Source organism: Canis aureus, chromosome 14 (genome assembly GCF_053574225.1).
Source record: "Canis aureus isolate CA01 chromosome 14, VMU_Caureus_v.1.0, whole genome shotgun sequence".
Taxonomy (NCBI): domain Eukaryota; kingdom Metazoa; phylum Chordata; class Mammalia; order Carnivora; family Canidae; genus Canis; species Canis aureus.
Window position 1 is genome coordinate 11346672 of NC_135624.1, and position 19110 is coordinate 11365781.

Genomic DNA, 19110 nt, shown 5'->3' on the forward strand with positions numbered 1-19110 from the left:
AGTGCCTGAAATTTAAAACACAATTATCAAAAGCCTTCAGAATTCTTTTTGCTTTCCACTCTTCTGTCCCTATTGATTTTTTTCACTTGTAGTCTACAATAGAAAGATTAACTACACTTTCAGGTTTAGAAACTCTGAAACTACCGAGTTTCAGTTATTTGTCAAATAAAGTATCAGTGATGTTAGTTCAGTCCCTAGTGGACAAAAGTATAATAACAGTTACTTGGCATGATTCAGCAGGCAGTGCTTTAAGGGAGGGTGACAACACAGGGGAAAAAAATAGAACATTTGCCGTCTCCTTATCTTCTTAAAGGGTTTGCTCTGTTAACAGACTAATTTAAAGGAGACTGGACTGGCCATGTTCCTACATATATGCACCAAACGAATTCTTAGCAAAGATCCCTGGGAGAGAAGCATTTTCACCAATGTGACATTGCCACCCTTTGATTGACATAGTTGAATACGCTTGTTATCTGCTGTTTACCTGTTACACAATTAAACAGAGAGCAAAGAAACAAGGAAACGCAGGAAGTGTGTTCATATTTTAAAAGACGTATTTTCATTGGAAACTTGTAAATTGTTTATAGAGAAAAATGGAATAAAATGTTCATTTTGATTTTTTTAAACGAGGATTAACTGCACACTCAACACTGACATTCATCTGGATACTTAGACTCCCATGTGACACTGTTGGTAACCAGTGTCCTGAGAAAAGACTTATTTCAGGAAGACAGCAAAGCCCATGTTGTGCTCAGCTCAAATCTGCAGGTGCACATTTTTGGGAAGAGCAACTGCCAGCTCAACCTCTCCTTTCACACTGGCCGGCCAGACAACCTGCCTTAAGAATTCACTTTAAAATCTACCTTCCTGATTTTTTTCTCAAGGACGGCAAAAATAGATAACAGAACCTTGTCCTCTACTATTCTGCTACTTGCCAAAAGTATATACTTAGACAATTACTCCAACTAAATATCATACTTTATATATACTCTCATTTCATATTAACTTGACTAAAAGTTGAAAAAATAAGTATTTGATGACAATTTCTCACCCTAGCTCCATAAAATTTCCTGGTGTTAATCTATTTGTTCCTAAATTGGCATTTCATTATTTTCTTTTTTCACCATCTCAAGACATTCACTTTATTTTTTTTTAATTGGGCTCTGTCAGTCAGAAAAATCAAGCTCAATTTTAAATAAGAGGAAACCAGAAAGGTCATAAAATGTGCCATTGCTGGCACACAAACTGGTTGCCACTATACCTTTAGAGGGTTGCACAAGCCTGAAAACCGTGGCTCACCCATGAAGTCACAGGGAAAGAACAGGCTTGCATTTGCAAATACTGCCCCCCAGGAGCAAAAGGTAAACACACAAATGCCCCCCTAGGGAACTCTAAGTTAGCTGCAGTGCAACAACGGAAAAGGCTCTGTGCAATTAGAAACTGAAAGCGATCACTTACTTTTTGCAGCCACTGAGTATAATTTTCCATCACATGCTCCAGATGTTGAAGTTTCTGGGAAGAGAAATCCGGTTCCACGTGTGGAGCATCTCTCTGCAGAGCGTTTGTGTTGTACTGGTCTGTCGTACTCTCACGACAGTTCCCGTCGTGTTCTGGAAGAATGAAAGTGTAGGCACATTGCCCATGTTGAATCCGGTTATATCTTCTCCCACCGTTTTCTGGACTTCGGCGCTGGTTGCTGCACCCTATGTGAGTCAGAATGGCAGCGAGGAAAGCAAAGGAAAGGAAAACTGTCATTGTACTGCCAGCACTCTCTTTCCGTGCCGCTCGCAAAACTTGCTCCTTTCTTCTGACCTTTAAACTAGTTTTTATTTTAGGTAAAACGGCTTGAATGACTTTTCCCCCTCAAAGAAAGCTTTTGAAGAATCACAGAAAACTAGCCATTTGTTAGCTTTGTGCTAAAATGTTTTTTTTTTTTTTATTTCACTGTAATGGTAGTTTCCTTAGTTAAAACTTGAGATATTTATTGCATAGTAGCTGAGATTTATTGTTTCCTCCCTGTGTAACCGTTCAGCGTGGAGCCTGCCTGAGTCAGCTGCGTGTACATATTCTAGACCCTTTCCCCTACCCTATCTGCAGCAGATCTGCTATTTTCTCCCAGACCTCAGTGAGTTTTATTAAGGTTGCACATCCAAGCCAAGCTGGAAGCAGGCAGCCTTTCACAAGATGACTTGACAGGAATGCATGAGTGTGCCCCTATGCTAAGGATTGCTGAAGGCTTGGAGCAGCGGATCGTCTTACAAATTGGCTAGATGCGCATGACCTCGATCATGTATGGCCCTCCCGCCCCTTCCACAGACAATTGCCTCCAGCCTTTAGCAAATTCACGGCAAATCAATAAATAGAGCAGTCCACCTTAATACACTTTTGCTGTGCATGCTGACCTACTAAAACCTAGCAAACTAGCAGTATGTTTTTGAAGTTACTATTTAATTGGGGAACTCTAAGAAAAAAATTGGCATGATGTCCAGTAAAATAATTTTTTATAGTGAATGACAAATCTGTATAAGTACTACTTAAAAAATATTCTTAACTCAGAAAAAGATATTGAAAACCATTTTTAGAGAAGGTATTCTCTCGTACTCAGACTTTTAGGAGTTGCAGAAATTATCAGGGATGGTCAAATTAGCAAAAAAATTTATAACCTGTCACTCAAAGGAATATAGACAGCGTGTACATATTAAGCCAAATAAGCTCAGTACTTTCTGAAATAAGGATTTTAAATGAGACTGGTCCCTGATCAGAATATAGCTCTGTGTGCTCTATAAATTGAGCAACTTCCTTACAAAAACAGTGTGGTTACAATTTAAGACAGTGGCCAGAGAATATTAATTCCTATGGTACATCCTAATCATATATTTCACAAGGACCTCTTTGGTGTTGCTATGGCTATCTTTAACCATAGTAAGTAAGTTCCCTATAAGTCTCCTGTGGTTGCACAAGATACTATCTGAGAATAAACATACATCAGGTGTGTCAATGGCCAGCAAAGAGCCCTATGGGAGAAATCTGCTTCTATAAAGAAACAAAAATTATCAGAAGGTAATTTCCCAAATTTAGGGTGTAAACATTTGAACAAAAAAATCAGTAAAAAATAAAGAATAGTTGACAATTATAGAATTAAGGTTATGGCACTGAGATCTTCACTAAGTTTGTGCAGAAAACATGAATTATGAGCAGGGGCTTTCATCAAGAACTGGAAGGGATTTTCAGGAATGGAGCTTCTCAACTGAGTCATGGTATAAAAACAGAAGCCACAGATGTTGAGTCTTGGGTCCTCAGGGTACAGGTCAGTAGGTAAAGGACAAGAAAGTTAAGAGATTGGTATATAGGAAAATGTTAGGGGAGAGGGCAAAACAAATTCCAGAAAAAAAAAAAAATGATTTGCTTGGGAGAAAAAAATTTGTGCCAAGATTTATCAGCCTTTTCCATACCAAATAACAAATTTCTGATCTGACAGAAATGGAGGCAAATAATACCAAACATAGCAATAAAGTCCTTGAACTGTCTCTGTACCTTCCTCCTGTTTGCTGACACGTCACTCATTTGCAATAAGAATAATGTCATTAATTTAGGAACTCAATATTTTCCAGGTCTCTGCAAACATTCCTTGCACACAATCTCATTTAATTATCCCAAGGAAGCTGAAACATGGATATTATGTTTAATCCCATTTTATTGACAGGAAAACTGAGTCACAGAACAGCTAACTGGTTGCAACTCACAGAGCTGTCTAGGAATGGTGCCAATGTGTATACTCTGGCCAACTGATTCCAAGCCTGTTCTAACCTCCAAGCCTCCAAGCCAAAAGGCTTCCAAAACAACTCCAGCTGCACTGATTCACAGTCCTAAAGCATACTGAGTGATGGAACTGAGAAGTAAAACAACTGATTAAAAGCCAGTTTATACCACTAAAGTGATTTAATCCATCCTCTGCACCCAAAAAACAAACAAGAGTGACAGGTAACCCATGCAATAGAGTTTTTAACAGCCCACAAGGATGAAGTAAACTGGCAATGCACATATTGTCTAAGAACATTTTCTAACATTGCTTGCTTTGAAAATTATTCCTGGAAAGAATAGAGTCCAAAACCAACACCTTAAGTGATTCGTTAAAAACTAAATACAGCTGAAAATCAGCAGAAGACACAAGAGTGGGTAGAGAGGTTTCTATTCAAGTGTTCCCATATTTTTTAATAGCCAAGATATAAAAATCTGTTCCTCCATGTGTGGTGGTGGGGGGGCGGCATGGGGTTGTGGCATATGTCTGTGAATCTACATGTGCTTATTCACATAAATTTTTCCAATGTGAACAAATGAAATGAAGGAATGCACAATTTCCTGAGGGAAAAGTAGACAACTAAGAAAGGAAGCCTGAAATGCAAGTACTAAAAAAGGGGGAGGGGACAGAGAGACCATAAAAGAAACTGATTTATTTCTTTTCCAGAAACACAAAGAAACAAAAAGCATGACAGTGAAAGTACAAATGTCAATGTGGAAAAGAAGAATCCCTCCAGATAAATTTTCAGCAAGTAGAAAACAGAGACATGCCCAATGAACTCACGTTTCCTCAGACTTCAGCTGAGGAGACACTGGGTACATTTGAGGCTCCTTGTGACATGCTAAAGACCATAAGCTTCCAAGGACCTGAAGGCAACCAACAGCAATACTGTGGGTTGTTACTGCTGACTATCCACAAATGGTGCAGTTTAGGAGAGTTCAGAATTTAGGAAGAAATTTGAAACACAAAGCCATATTTTAAAAAATTTCCTCTGCTACAGCTCCAAAACAGTAAAAAAAAAAAAAAAAAAAAAAAAAAAAAAAAAAAAAAAAAAAAAAAAAACAAACAAAAAAAACAACCTAAATAATTGTATTTGGTTGAATACTGAGGCAGCTTGATCTTGAAAGCTTCATATCTTTGTATTTTATTTGTATTACTAGAGTCCTGGCATAGGGAGGTTTATGCTTTAAGTTTCTGATCTCTTATCTACAATAGTCCTAGTAAACATTAGCCTCATCCAGAAATTTCCAGTGGGACTGGAAACACCATTTATATGGAAACCTGATGGTCCTAAGCCTCTCCTACCAACTAGTCTTTGTCACTTCTTTTGTGAAGCTTTCTTAATTTCTCCAGGCCCAACGAGTGACTCTGATATATTTCTTTTTTTTTTTTTTTTTAAGATTTTATTTATTTACTCATGAGAGACACAGAGAGAGAGAGAGAGGCAGAGACACAGACAGAGGGAGAAGTAGGCTCCATGCAGGGAGCCTAACATGGGACTCAATCCCTGGTCTCCAGGATCATGCCCTGGGCTGAAGATGGTGCTAAACCGCTGAGCCACCTGGGCTGCCCTCTGATGTATTTCAATAACCTTCTTTTCATATTTCCATAATGGTACTTCTCACACGGCTTTTCTAATTATTTCCTTTTTGGTCTATCTCTCCCTCTAACTGTGAGCTTGTGAGCTCATAAAGTGATCTGCTCTTTCATCACTGATTTCCCAGCACTTACTATGCACTTTGGTTGAAAGAATGAAAGAATAAATGAATGAGTGAATGAGCTAATTCAATTACTTAGTATCTGACTACTATATAACTGGCCACATCTGTTGCATTTTTGGGACTGAGCTTACCTAGAATCCAGGTGAAGCCAAATTTATTCTAAAGAATGAGTTACATATAAGAACATGGTACAATGATAATGCATAACATTTTTTAATCCATAACAAGTTAACTCACTCATTTAACATTTATAGCACCCCCATAATTATGTATTATTATTTCTACTTTGCAGATGAGAAAAATTGTGGCACATAGAGGTTAGTTACCCAGGATCTATGATCTCTTATGTAGTAGAGCAGGATTTTTTTTTATTGGAGTTCAATTTGCCAACATATAGCATAACACCCAGTGCTCATCCCATCAAGTGCCCCCCTCAGTGCCCATCACCCAGTCACCCCCACTCCCCACTCACCTCCCTTTCCATCACCCCTTGTTCATTTCCCAGAGTTAGGAGTCTCTCATGTTCTGTCTTCCTTTCTGATATTTCCCACTCATTTTTTGTAGAGCAGGAATTTGATCCTCAATCCGTCTAAATCTGGGGCCCACATTTATATCCCACTGAGCTATAATGCCTCCAGCAATACCTCAGTATTAGGAAACGGAGAAAGCATTTCTTAAATTTAGGGGACAGGAACAACATGGAATCTATAACTAAGATGGGTCTCTTCTTCCTCTTAACCACGGCCTCCATGGATTCATGTCATGATCTAAAACAGAGCTAATATTAAGCAAAGATGCAGCAATATGGCTGTCCCATCCACTAACAAATATCCAATCTGATTGTTCAGGTTATACTTAGGATCAACTCTAAATGGTTATTCCTGTGCTATATCACCTGTTATATATATTACCCTAAAATAACATTAAGCAATACAAAATAGAGTTCATTCCTCAAAAACACCATCAGGCACTCCTCTAGTATTCATATAGACCCCCTGTGATGACAAAGGGGATGAGAAAGCATTCTCCTCCCTTATATACTGAATATAGTGTTATTCAGCACATATTCTGTAGATTTATTCTTGAAATACATTCTATATTCTAAGGGCACCATATTTGATACCTCTGCTCTGGCACTTTCAGGGTTCAAGAATGTCAACAGGGCTATGGCAGTGGTAGCTATGTCTACAAGGAAGCACTTGGCTATAATCCCTGGAGGCAGAGCCAAGACCCCTTCACTCAACTATGTAGGCATCAAAGGTATCCACAACAGATGGAAATACCATAGGGTGCCAAAACAGAAAAACAAGAAGATGGAGGATATCACCTGGTGACTGATGGCACTTTGTGAGTATATGTAAAATATCTGTTGGCATATCTCAAATGAATTGGAAAGACTGCAAAGAGGTAGAGACACTGCAGTGGGTAGAGAAATATATGTAGGTGAAGAATGTAAACATTATTGTGTAAATAGTCCCCTGCCTCTGATGAGAGAAATTTCTGGTAATTGGTGGGTGTTTTGCTATCTAAGTCAGTTCTTAGTTGTAGCTATCTCTAAGTTGGAAGGAGCTCAGACAGAATTAATTTGCTTCACATAAGAAAGCAGAGAAGGGACTCGAGGAAAGATCTGGAAATAGAAGATGAGCTACAGAGGCTTAGAGAAGAGTCAGAAGACAAAGGAAACTTGTGGCTATGTGGCTAGGAGAAACATGGGAAGATATATCAAATACAGAGGTTTGCAGTGAAATAGTGTCTCCTGTGAGATAAAATCCCTCTTTTTCAGTAAAATACATGCTTTTGGGCAAGTGACTTCTTTGGCGTGACTGAGAAGAATCATTGGTCCTTGTTCCATATATGGAGCTAACATCTGAGTTAGACTGTTACTGTAAACACAAATAATTTATTTCATTTTGGTCTTTCACACTAGATTAGAGCCTCCCGAGAGCTGGGACTGTATCTGTCTTTGTGATCACTCTATCCCCTTTTCTGGCACATGGGAAGCAATTGATAAATATTCACAATCCAGCTGACTGACTCATTCACTTTAATTCCTGATGATGAGATCTGAAGACACAGAAGCATCACCCTCTCTTATAGGTTTTCTTCCCAAGACTTCACTTTCTGGAGAGTCACATATGAGATCAGGATCCATATATTTCAAAACAAATTCCAGAAATCACAGTGAAATAGTGCCCAACAGTCCCAGTCACACAGAGACATGGTTGAAGAACCATTCAAGAAACATAGAAATACCTTCCAGTGTGAGGTTACTTGTTAATTCTACAACAGAGATAACTTCTACAAGTACTCAAGTCATAAAAGAAAACAAACAGCTGGAGACTGTAACAAGTAGAAATACAGATGCCAACATTCCCCTCATACCAGAATAGAGAAAGATTTCCAGTGGAGACCCAGTGAGTTGAGATTTTATTATGGGAAAAAGCATATAAACCACTTTGCATTTATTAACTGTCTTCTTTCTTCTCTTTTTCCCTATGGAAGACTTGATTCCTAGATGAGAGAAAAATGCAAAGGTCTCTCTGTCTCAACTTTTACAACTTCAGAAAGAACATGTATTTTACATCTTCTCAGAAACTCAGAAAGAACATGATTGGAAAGGAACGGCTAGAATCATCATGTGATGAATCATGGATGGTGACTAATCCTTGTAGCCAAAACTGATAAATAACCTCCACTGAGCAGTGACTAGAGGGTATATAAGACTTTCTGTGATTCTGTTTGTGATTAGAGAGCTGTGACAACCTCTGCTCATCAGAGGGTGGATGAACTGTTCAGTAGTGGTTAAGGGGGGAGGCAAATTGCTTTGTTTTTGCTTATTTCTTGTTTATCCTATTAAACAAAATTGAATTACATTGGATATTTCATTATTCTTTTTTTTATTAAAGATTTCATTTATTTGTTCATGACAGACACAGAAAGATAGAGACAGAGACACAGGCAGAGGGAGAAGCAGGCTCCATGCAAGGAAGCCCAACATGGAACTCGATCCCAGGTCTCCAGAATCAGGCCCTGGGCTCTCGGTGGCACTAAACCGCTAGGCCTCCAGGGCTGCCTGGATATTTCATTATTCTAAGATTAGTTTCCTTACCCCTAAAATGAGGATGATAATTTAGTATCACTTTTATAAGTAGGATGTGAAGATTAAATATAATAATGGATATAAAGTACTGAACACAATATCGAGAGTACATAAAGTACTCTAAATGTTAGTTCTTATTTCTAAATTTGAGTTCTCTCCCTTGTGCTAAAAAATGATCCTACTTTTAAACTTGTTTTATTAAATTTTATGACTTCATTGACCTAACTCCATTCCCTATCATTTCATCCTCTCAATTGTTTAAAATCACTTCTGAACCTCTTAAAAATCACATTTAAGTGATTAATATGGGGCAGTGATCACAATCACAACGATAGGTCACAGAAACACCTCTTATTTCCTTGAGGGCAGGGACTAATGTTTTCTTCCTCATGGCTGCATCTTCAGTACCTGGAACAGTGAGTGCCTGACACATAACAAGTGTTCAACAAATATTTTTTGAATGAATGAAACAAGTTGGAAACAATTTAGTCATAACATATTATTTCACAGAGACTCTAGTAAGGCTGACCAACATATAAACCAGTGTGAGGAGAATTTTATTCCTGAGGAACTATGGAAACAATGTGGATGCCATTTATGGCTTTATCACTATGACTTGTTATCAGACTCATTTCCGGCCAATTCAGCTAGATAACCTTTTTTTTCAAGAGCTTCTTTTATAACTAGACTTGTGGCATATATCACCCCATTCTGTTTTCTAGGATGAGGAAGTACAAGTGGTAAGTGTTTGCCTCTGATAAAATGAAAAAGAACTGAAACACTCTACTATTAATCTTATAAGATATATACAGCTTGGCATGACTTGTACATTAGCAAAGGAAATCTTATTTTATCTATTTTTCTCCAATACTAATTCTGCTTCCACTGAGGCTCTAATCAGATTAGGAATTTGGCAATTAAATTAGAAATTTAGCTCATAAGTTGACAGGCAAAGGCTGGTCCTTTCAATGTTAACCTTAAACGAAGTACTCATTAAATCTGAAAATCTTCTATTTTCTTTTTCATTGAACATGGTTCTTTCTTCTTTTTCCTCCTCTTATATATAGTAAAAATCTTTAAAAGAGAAAATTGTGGCAAATAGGGACGCCTGGGTGGCTCAGCCAAAGCCTCTGTCTTTGGCTCAGGTGTGATCCCAGGATCCAGGATAGAGTCCTGCATCAGACTCCCTGTAAGGAGCCCGCTTCTCCCTCTGCCTTTGTCTCTGCCCTTTGCCTCTTGCTCTCTGTGTCTCTCATGATTAAATAAATAAATCTTTTTAAAAACTGTGGCAAATAAAAAAAGGCTAGAAGACCGGCATAAATGACTGAAAAATCAGAAAAGATTATCATAACCATTTCATTCTCTATAATTAAATGTTCTTTTTTCTTGTGATATATGTGGATAGGTCATGTTTAATTCCTGGGGCATAAAACTGCCTGTATGTTTTACAAATTCATATCACGTTCACCCTCAGTGAATGTATCAGAACTGCACACACAACCCTCGTTTACCTAATAGTTTCCTTAACTCAAATTTTAAGCTTTCTTTGTAACTTAGATTTACTTTATTTATTTTATTTATTTATTTATTTATTTTAGATTTACTTTAAATCAGAGTATTTGGAAAACCTATCACGTGTGCTTTTTCCTAATGTATATAAAGATGAATACAAAAAAATTAAAATGAATTATCTGTCCACAAACCACCCACTACATATTTCATGTCCTCGCTGGAATGTGTACCACACTTTGGGAAACATGACCTACTGCTATCAATAGTAGGGTACTCTCTTTTGCAAAATGAATGAAAAATAATACCTCCTGTCAACATATCTGTGGAAAAGACTGTGATAGCTGCTGCAGTGCCTCAAGATCACTTTGCATCATGCCCAAAGTGTTTGGAGATTGCTCCCATTCTGCAATCAAATCAGAAATACAAAAACATCTTTTGAAACAGAGGCTTCTGCACTTATTTTGCGTAAGTGCCAGAGTGCATATGAAGGACTTCCCTCCACCTCAACCTGGAAGTCATGGTGAAAGATCAACGGCAGCTTTACTTGTAATGCTGTCCTCTAACAGAAATGCCCAACTGAAGATCTGAAATTGAGACTAATGATTGACCAGAAATTTCAACAGCTTTTCCCTTCATTCTGGCAAGGGAAAAAATAGTGATGTTATTTAGTATCTGAAGAGTAAATCTTCATTTCTTTTCATTTGTTTTTGGATGAATGTTGGGGAAACAGTAAACAAATTTCTTCTCAAGATTGCTTTCCCCCTTAAAGAATTTACATTCCTTCCTGACATCCTCAAAGAGTCATAAAAACCCATCTGTTCAAAAGAGGGAAAGGAGAGTTAATATTTAAAGGAGAGTTAAGAATCAATTACTCTCAGTTTAATAATAGCTAACATTTGAGTACTATGATATGTCCAGGGCTGTGCTAATCATTGTGCCTGCGTTATCTGTTCTGTTAGAATCACAATAACTCAATTTGCAGGAACTTTAATTACCATCATTTTACAGAGGAAATAACAAACTTAGAAACTTCAAGCAGGACTCAATCCCAGGGTTTTCTGATTCCACAGGTGAATCTTTTCAACAATAACATATATTCAAACCCTCTGTAAGTCCTTTGAGAGCATTTGCTCATTTGGATTCTCAGAATTAATTATCTTCCTGATTTTTCGCATACATTTCCCTATTTGTTATAGGGCAATAAGAAGCATAAAATTGAGGGATCCCTGGGTGGCGCAGAGGTTTGGCGCCTGCCTTTGGCTCAGGGTGCAATCCTGGAGGCCCAGGATCAAATCCCACATCGGGCTCCCTGCATGGAGCCTGCTTCTCCCTCTGCCTATGTCTCTGCCTCTCTATCATAAATAAATAAAAAATTTAAAAAAAAAAAGCATAAAATTTGGTAGCCAATTACACCAGAGGAAAGTTGTAATAGTTGAAAATGAAAGCTATCAATAGAAATTAACAATTATAGTGTATTTACTGTATATCAATAACTTTACATATATTACCAAATTTAAACATATCACACCTACTTCACAGATGAAGAAACTGAAGCTTTAGAAAATAAGAAACTTGACCCAGGTTACATAGAAGTGGCATTTTAACCAGGCCATCTGACTTTAGGGCCCAATAATCTTAATACACTAAAAAAAGTTCTCTAAAATAAGTTTTAGATAAAGACAATTTTTTTAGGAAAAAAAATTTACAAGGTGTTTATAAAGGAGGTTAGCGGGATCCCTGGGTGGCACAGCGGTTTGGCGCCTGCCTTTGGCCCAGGGCGCGATCCTGGAGACCCTGGATCGAATCCCACATCGGGCTCCCGGTGCATGGAGCCTGCTTCTCCCTCTGCCTGTGTCTCTGCCTCTCTCTCTCTCTGTGTGACTATCATAAATAAATAAAAAAAAAAAAAGGAGGTTAGCCAGTTGTATTCTCATCTTCACTGACTAAAAAAGACAAGACTAGTTCGTCACGTTCAAAGTTCGATCCTGAGCTGGCAGCATCAGCATCGTCAGGGATCTTGTTCATAATACAAAATCCCAGGTCCCACACAGAACTATTGAACCAGAAATCTGAGTATGGGAGCTAGTCTCTTTTTAACAAGTCTCACAGGTAATTCTGATGCTCATCCTCTTGAGAACCGCTGGTTTGATTCATCAATTCCTTACCCTAGCAGAACCTTAAGATCACTTGAGGACTTTACATAAATAAGATGCTTGGGCTTGTCCCTAGAGATTCTGATTCAGTTATCCCAGGTGCAGCATAAACAAGGATTGTTCAAAAAAAAAATGTAACAGGTGGTTCTAATGTATAGCCATGGTTGAGAACCAATGGCTTATCCGAAAGAGCTAACCAAGAAGAAATGCTGTGAAAAGAGCCGAATTGGTTCTAGACAAAGAAAAAAATATCAAACTTACTTAGATATGCCTAAAAACATTTCTGGAGAGTTCTTTAATTTTCAGATTATAAAACAATGACTTTGGTACTATAAAGTGCTATATGTTTAATATCTGGAGCATTTAAGGATAAAAAGATGACCACAGATTAAATAAACCAGACCCAAGAGATTAAGTATCTTTATGGTTCATAATGTTTTGCTATTGTTAAAGTATCTCCTAAATCTCTATTTTTAAAATCCTTAAGTAATAAAATATTTATGTTTTTATCACCTATGAGCACAATTTAGAACCTCATCTAATAATTTACAGTTGCTGTTATGATGATATTTTGTCCTCACAAAGCATTATTTGTCCCTCCAAAAATAAGCAGCCAATACTCATATTCTTATCTCTATTCCAATATCTGATTTTTCACCTGGGGTGAATGAATGTCTAGGAAATCAGCAATGAGAAGTAAATATTCCTAAATAAATTACAGAGGGTTTAGAATTAGTGGGTGTAGCCTGTGATTATATAATGTGTACAGATTCTATGTCTTTCACAGAGAAATCATGAGCTTTAGGAATAACTATTTTTTGTGTCAAATAACAGCACTATTCACAACAGCCAAAAGGTGAAACCAATCCTAATGTCCATGAATGAATGAATGTACAAACAGTGGTACATCCTTACATGATGATGTTATTCAGCCACAAAAAGGAATGAAGTACTGACCGGTTACAACATGGATGAACCTCCAAAACAACATGCTGAGTGAAAGATGCCAGATACAAAAGGTGATTGTGATTCCATCTATATGAAATACCCAGGATTAGGTAAATCCACAGTAGAGCAACTAAACAGACTAGTGGTTTTCCAGGGGCTGCGGGTAAGGAGAAGTACTGATGCAATATTTTAGACCTTGTAGTGGTGATGGTTGCACAACACTGTGAATGAACTAGTGAGCTGTATCCCTTAAAATGGTTAACTTTAATGCTACGTGATTTCACCTCAATCAAAAAATAATTTTAACAAAAATTGGCACATTTCCAAAAAGCACATTTAGCATTTTCATTGGATTACCATGAGATGCACTGAAATAAAACATGCATTTTTAAACTTTTATTTTGAATTATAGATAAACAGGAAACTATAAAGTTGGCACTGGAAGGACCCATGTACTTTACACTGTTTCTCCATTGGTTACATTTTACCAGTAATTATAATTATTATTATAATTCCATTTATATGAAATATCCAGGATAGGTAAATCCACAGGTTTTACCTGGGTAAAATATAATTATATTATATTATAATCAGGAATTGGAAATTAGGAAATTCGGCCTGAGATTTAAAGAGAGACCAGCTGGAGTGCTACAGTGAGAAGAGTTCGCGCTTCTATCAAGGTAGGAAGACTGGAAAAAAGAAATAAAGAAACAAAGGCCTCCAAGGGGGAGGGGCCCGCGAGGAGCCGGGCTGAGGCCGGGGCGAGTGTCCCCAGGACAGGAGAGCCCCGTCCCGGAGGAGCAGGAGCTGCACCAACCTTCCCGGGAAGAAAGGGGCTCCAGGGAGTTGGAGCAGGACCCAGGAGGGCGGGGATGCCCTCGGGCTCCCGGGGACACTAACAGGCACCTGCGCCCCGGGACAGTGCGCCGAGCTCCCTAAGGGCTGCAGCGCGCACGGCGGGACCCGGAGCAGCTGGGGGGGGCTCGGGGGCGGCTCAGCGGAGGGGGCTGCGGGGGGGGGAGCAGCTCGGGGGGCTCGGGGGCGGCTCCGCGGAGGGGGCTGCGGGGCGGGAGCAGCTCGGGGGGCTCGGGGGAGGCTCCGCGGAGGGGGTGCGGGGCGGGAGCAGCTCGGGGGGCTCGGGGGCGGCTCCGCGGAGGGGGCTGCGGGTCGGGGGCAGCTCGGAGGGGCTCGGGCAGCGGCTCAGCAGAGGGGGCTGCACGGCCGGGACCGCAAATCCAACAGCGCAGGTTCCGGAGCACAGGGCGCCGGGACACAGCCCAGGATCCAGCCTCCCCCGGGACAGGCAGAGGCCGGGAGGGCCCAGGACAGCCAGGACGCTCCTGCCCGGAGCTGAGCAGATCAGCGGCCCCGCCCCGGAGCCTCCAGGCCCTGCAGACGGAGAGCTCTGGAGCTACTGCGGGGGCTGACTCCAGGGCTCCAGAGCTGCAGCAACCACTGGGGTTGTTCCTCCGGGGGCCTCACGGGGTAAACAACCCCCACTGAGCCCTGCACCAGGCAGGGGGCAGAGCAGCTCCCCCAAGGGCTAACACCTGAAAATCAGTACAACAGGCCCCTCCCCCAGAAGACCAGCTAGACGGACCAGTTCCAGGGGAAGTCAAGGGACTTAAAGTACACAGAATCAGAAGATACTCCCCCGTGTTTGTTTGTTTTTGCTTTTTGATTTCTTTGCTTCCCCCACCCTTTTTTCCCTTTCTTTTTCTTTCTCTTTTTTTTCTCTTTTTTCTTTTTTCTTCCTTTTTTCTTTTTCTCTTTCCTTCTTTCTCTCCTCTCTTTTCCTCCTTTTCCCAATACAACTTGTTTTTGGCCACTCTGCGCTGAGTAAAATGACTAGAAGGAAAACCTCACCTCAAAAGAAAGAATCAGAAACAGTCCTCCCTCCCACAGAGTTACAAAATCTGGATTACAATTCAATGTCAGAAAGCCAATTCAGAAGCACTATTATACAGCTACTGGTGGCTCTAGAAAAAAGCATAAAGGACTCAAGAGACTTCATGACTGCAGAATTTAGATCCAATCAGGCAGAAATTAAAAATCAATTGAATGAGATGCAATCCAAACTAGAAGTCCTAACGACGAGGGTTAACGAGGTGGAAGAACGAGTGAGTGACATAGAAGACAAGTTGATGGCAAAGAGGGAAACTGAGGAAAAAAGAGACAAACAATTAAAACACCGTGAAGATAGATTAAGGGAAATAAACGACACCCTGAGGAAGAAGAACCTACGTTTAATTGGGGTTCCCGAGGGCGCCAAAAGGGCCAGAGGGCCAGAATATGTATTGGAACAAATCATAGCTGAAAACTTTCCTAATCTGGGAAGGGAAACAGGCATTCAGATTCAGGAAATAGAGAGATCCCCCCTAAAATAAATAAAAACCGTTCAACACCTCGACATTTAATAGTTAAGCTTGCAAATTCCAAAGATAAACAGAAGATCCTTAAAGCAGCAAGAGACAAGAAATCCCTGACTTTTATGGGGAGGAGTATTAGGGTAACAGCAAACCTCTCCACAGAGATCTGGCAGGCCAGAAAGGGCTGGCAGGATATATTCAGGGTCCTAAATGAGAAGAACATGCAACCAAGAATACTTTATCCAGCAACGCTCTCATTCAGAATGGAAGGAGAGATAAAGAGCTTCCAAAACAGGCAGCAACTGAAAGAATATGTGACCTCCAAACCAGCTCTGCAAGAAATTTTAAGGGGGACTCTTAAAATTCCCCTTTAAGAAGAAGTTCAGTGGAACAATCCACAAAAACAAGGACTGAATAGATATCATGATGACACTAGACTCATATCTGTCAATAGTAACTCTGAACGTGAACGGGCTTAATGACCCCATCAAAAGGCACAGGGTTTCAGACTGGATAAAAAAGCAGGACCCATCTATTTGCTATCTACAAGAGACTCATTTTAGACAGAAGGACACCTACAGCTTGAAAATAAAAGGTTGGTGAACCATTTACCATTCAAATGGTCCTCAAAAGAAAGCAGGGGTAGCCATCCTTATATCAGATAAACTAAAATTTACCCTGAAGACCATAGTGAGAGATGAAGAGGGACACTATATCATACTTAAAGGATCTATCCAACAAGAGGACTTAACAATCCTCAATATATATGCCCCGAATGTGGGAGCTGCAAAATATATCAATCAATTAATAACCAAAGTGAAGAAATACTTAGATAATAATACACTTATACTTGGTGACTTCAATCTAGCTCTTTCTATACTCTATAGGTCTTCTAAGCACATCTCCAATCACTCTGATACACTGGACCAGATGGATTTCACAGATATCTACAGAACTTTACATCCAAACAACTGAATACACATTCTTCTCAAGTGCACATGGAACTTTCTTCAAAATGGACCACATACTGGGTCACAAATCGGGTCTGAACCGATACCAAAAGATTGGGATCGTCCCCTGCATATTCTCAGACCACAATGCCTTGAAATTAGAACTAAATCACAACAAGAAGTTTGGAAGGACCTCAAACACGTGGAGGTTAAGGACCATCCTGCTAAAAGATGAAAGGGTCAACCAGGAAATTAAGGAAGAATTAAAAAGATTCATGGAAACTAATGAGAATGAAGATACAACCATCCAAAATCTTTGGGATGCAGCAAAAGCAGTCCTAAGGGGGAAATACATTGCAATACAAGCAGCCATTCAAAAACTGGAAAGAACTCACATACAAAAGCTAACCTTACACATAAAGGAGCTAGAGAAAAAAAACAGCAAATAGATCCTACACCCAGCAGAAGAAGAGAGTTAATAAAGATTCGAGCTGAACTCAACAAAATTGAGACCAGAAGAACTGTGGAACAGATCAACAGAACCAGGAGTTGGTTCTTTGAAAGAATTAATAAGATAGATAAACCATTAGCCAGCCTTATTAAAAAGAAGAGAGAGAAGACTCAAATTAATAAAATCATGAATGAGAAAGGAGAGATCACTACCAACACCAAGGAAATACAAACGATTTTAAAAACATATTATGAACAGCTATACGCCAATAAACTAGGCAATCTAGAAGAAATGGACACATTCCTGGAAAGCCACAAACTACCAAAACTGAAACAGGAAGAAATAGAAAACCTGAACAGGCCAATAACCAGGGAGGAAATTGAAGCAGTCATCAAAAACCTCCCAAGACACAAAAGTCCAGGGCCAGATGGCTTCCCAGGGGAATTCTATCAAACGTTTAAAGAAGAAACCATACCTATTCTCCTAAAGCTGTTTGGAAAGATAGAAAGAGATGGAGTACTTCCAAACTCGTTCTATGAGGCCAGCATCACCTTAATTCCAAAACCAGACAAAGACCCCACCAAAAAGGAGAATTACAGACCAATATCCCTGATGAACATGGACGCAAAAATTCTCAACAAGATACTAGCCAATAGGATCCAACAGTACATTAAGAAAATTATTCACCATGACCAAGTAGGATTTATCCCCGGGACACAAGGCTGGTTCAACACTCGTAAAACAATCAATGTGATTCATCATATCAGCAAGAGAAAAACCAAGAACCATATGATCCTCTCATTAGATGCAGAGAAAGCATTTGACAAAATACAGCATCCATTTCTGATCAAAACTCTTCAGAGTGTAGGGATCGAGGGAACATTCCTCAACATCTTAAAAGCCATCTACGAAAAGCCCACAGCAAATATCATTCTTAATGGGGAAGCACTGGGAGACTTTCCCCTAAGATCAGGAACAAGACAGGGATGTCCACTCTCACCACTGCTATTCAACATAGTACTGGAAGTCCTAGCCTCCGCAATCAGACAACAAAAAGACATTAAAGGCATTCAAATTGGCAAAGAAGAAGTCAAACTCTCCCTCTTCGCCGATGACATGATACTCTACATAGAAAACCCAAAAGCCTCCACCCCAAGATTGCTAGAACTCATACAGCAATTCGGCAGCGTGGCAGGATACAAAATCAATGCTCAGAAATCAGTGGCATTTCTATACACTAATAATGAGACTGAAGAAAGAGAAATTAAGGAGTCAATCCCATTTACAATTGCACCCAAAAGCATAAGATACCTAGGAATAAACCTAACCAAAGAGGTAAAGGATCTATACCCTAAAAACTATAGAACACTTCTGAAAGAAATTGAGGAAGACACAAAGAGATGGAAAAATATTCCATGCTCATGGATTGGCAGAGTTAATATTGTGAAAATGTCAATGTTACCCAGGGCAATTTACACGTTTAATGCAATCCCTATCAAAATACCATGGACTTTCTTCAGAGAGTTAGAACAAATTACTTTAAGATTTCTGTGGAATCAGAAAAGACCGTGAATAGCCAGGGAATTTTAAAAAGGAAAACCATAGCTGGGGGCATCACAATGCCAGATTTCAGGTTGTACTACAAAGCTGTGGTCATCAAGACAGTGTGGTACTGGCACAAAAACAGACACATAGATCAATGGAACAGAATAGAGAATCCAGAAGTGGACCCTCAACTTTATGGTCAACTAATATTCGATAAAGGAGGAAAGACTATCCATTGGAAGAAACACAGTCTCTTCAATAAATGGTGCTGGGAAAATTGGACATCCACATGCAGAAGAATGAAACTAGACCACTCCCTTTCACCATACACAAAGATAAACTCAAAATGGATGAAAGATCTAAATGTGAGACAAGATTCCATCAAAATCCTGGAGGAGAACACAGGCAACACCCTTTTTGAACTTGGCCACAGTAACTTCTTGCAAGATACATCCACGAAGGCAAAAGAAACAAAAGCAAAAATGAACTATTGGGACTTCATCAAGATAAGAAGCTTTTGTACAGCAAAGGATACAGTCAACAAAACTAAAAGACAACCTAC

General features: G+C 39.5%; 1 protein-coding gene and 1 long non-coding RNA gene across 11 annotated transcripts in view; one reads left to right on the top strand and one right to left on the bottom strand.

Moving 5' to 3' along the window:
• The window catches only part of ANGPT1 (angiopoietin 1), a 356334-nt gene that overhangs the window by 240833 nt on the left and 96391 nt on the right, over nucleotides 1–19110 (bottom strand). For 7 of the 10 annotated variants that reach the window (XM_077846955.1, XM_077846961.1, XM_077846953.1 and 4 more), the window contains one exon: nucleotides 1459–1703. In XM_077846955.1, coding sequence (XP_077703081.1) covers nucleotides 1459–1703 — 245 coding nt within the window. Of the gene's footprint in view, nucleotides 1–1458; nucleotides 2203–19110 lie in introns of those variants that run through there. The other 3 variants (XM_077846956.1, XM_077846957.1, XM_077846958.1) reach the window with 3 other exon arrangements.
• LOC144283170 (uncharacterized) lies at nucleotides 1499–8393 on the top strand. The gene is made up of 3 exons (XR_013351578.1): nucleotides 1499–1707; nucleotides 6664–6867; nucleotides 8023–8393. It is a non-coding gene; the product is annotated as an uncharacterized LOC144283170 (long non-coding RNA).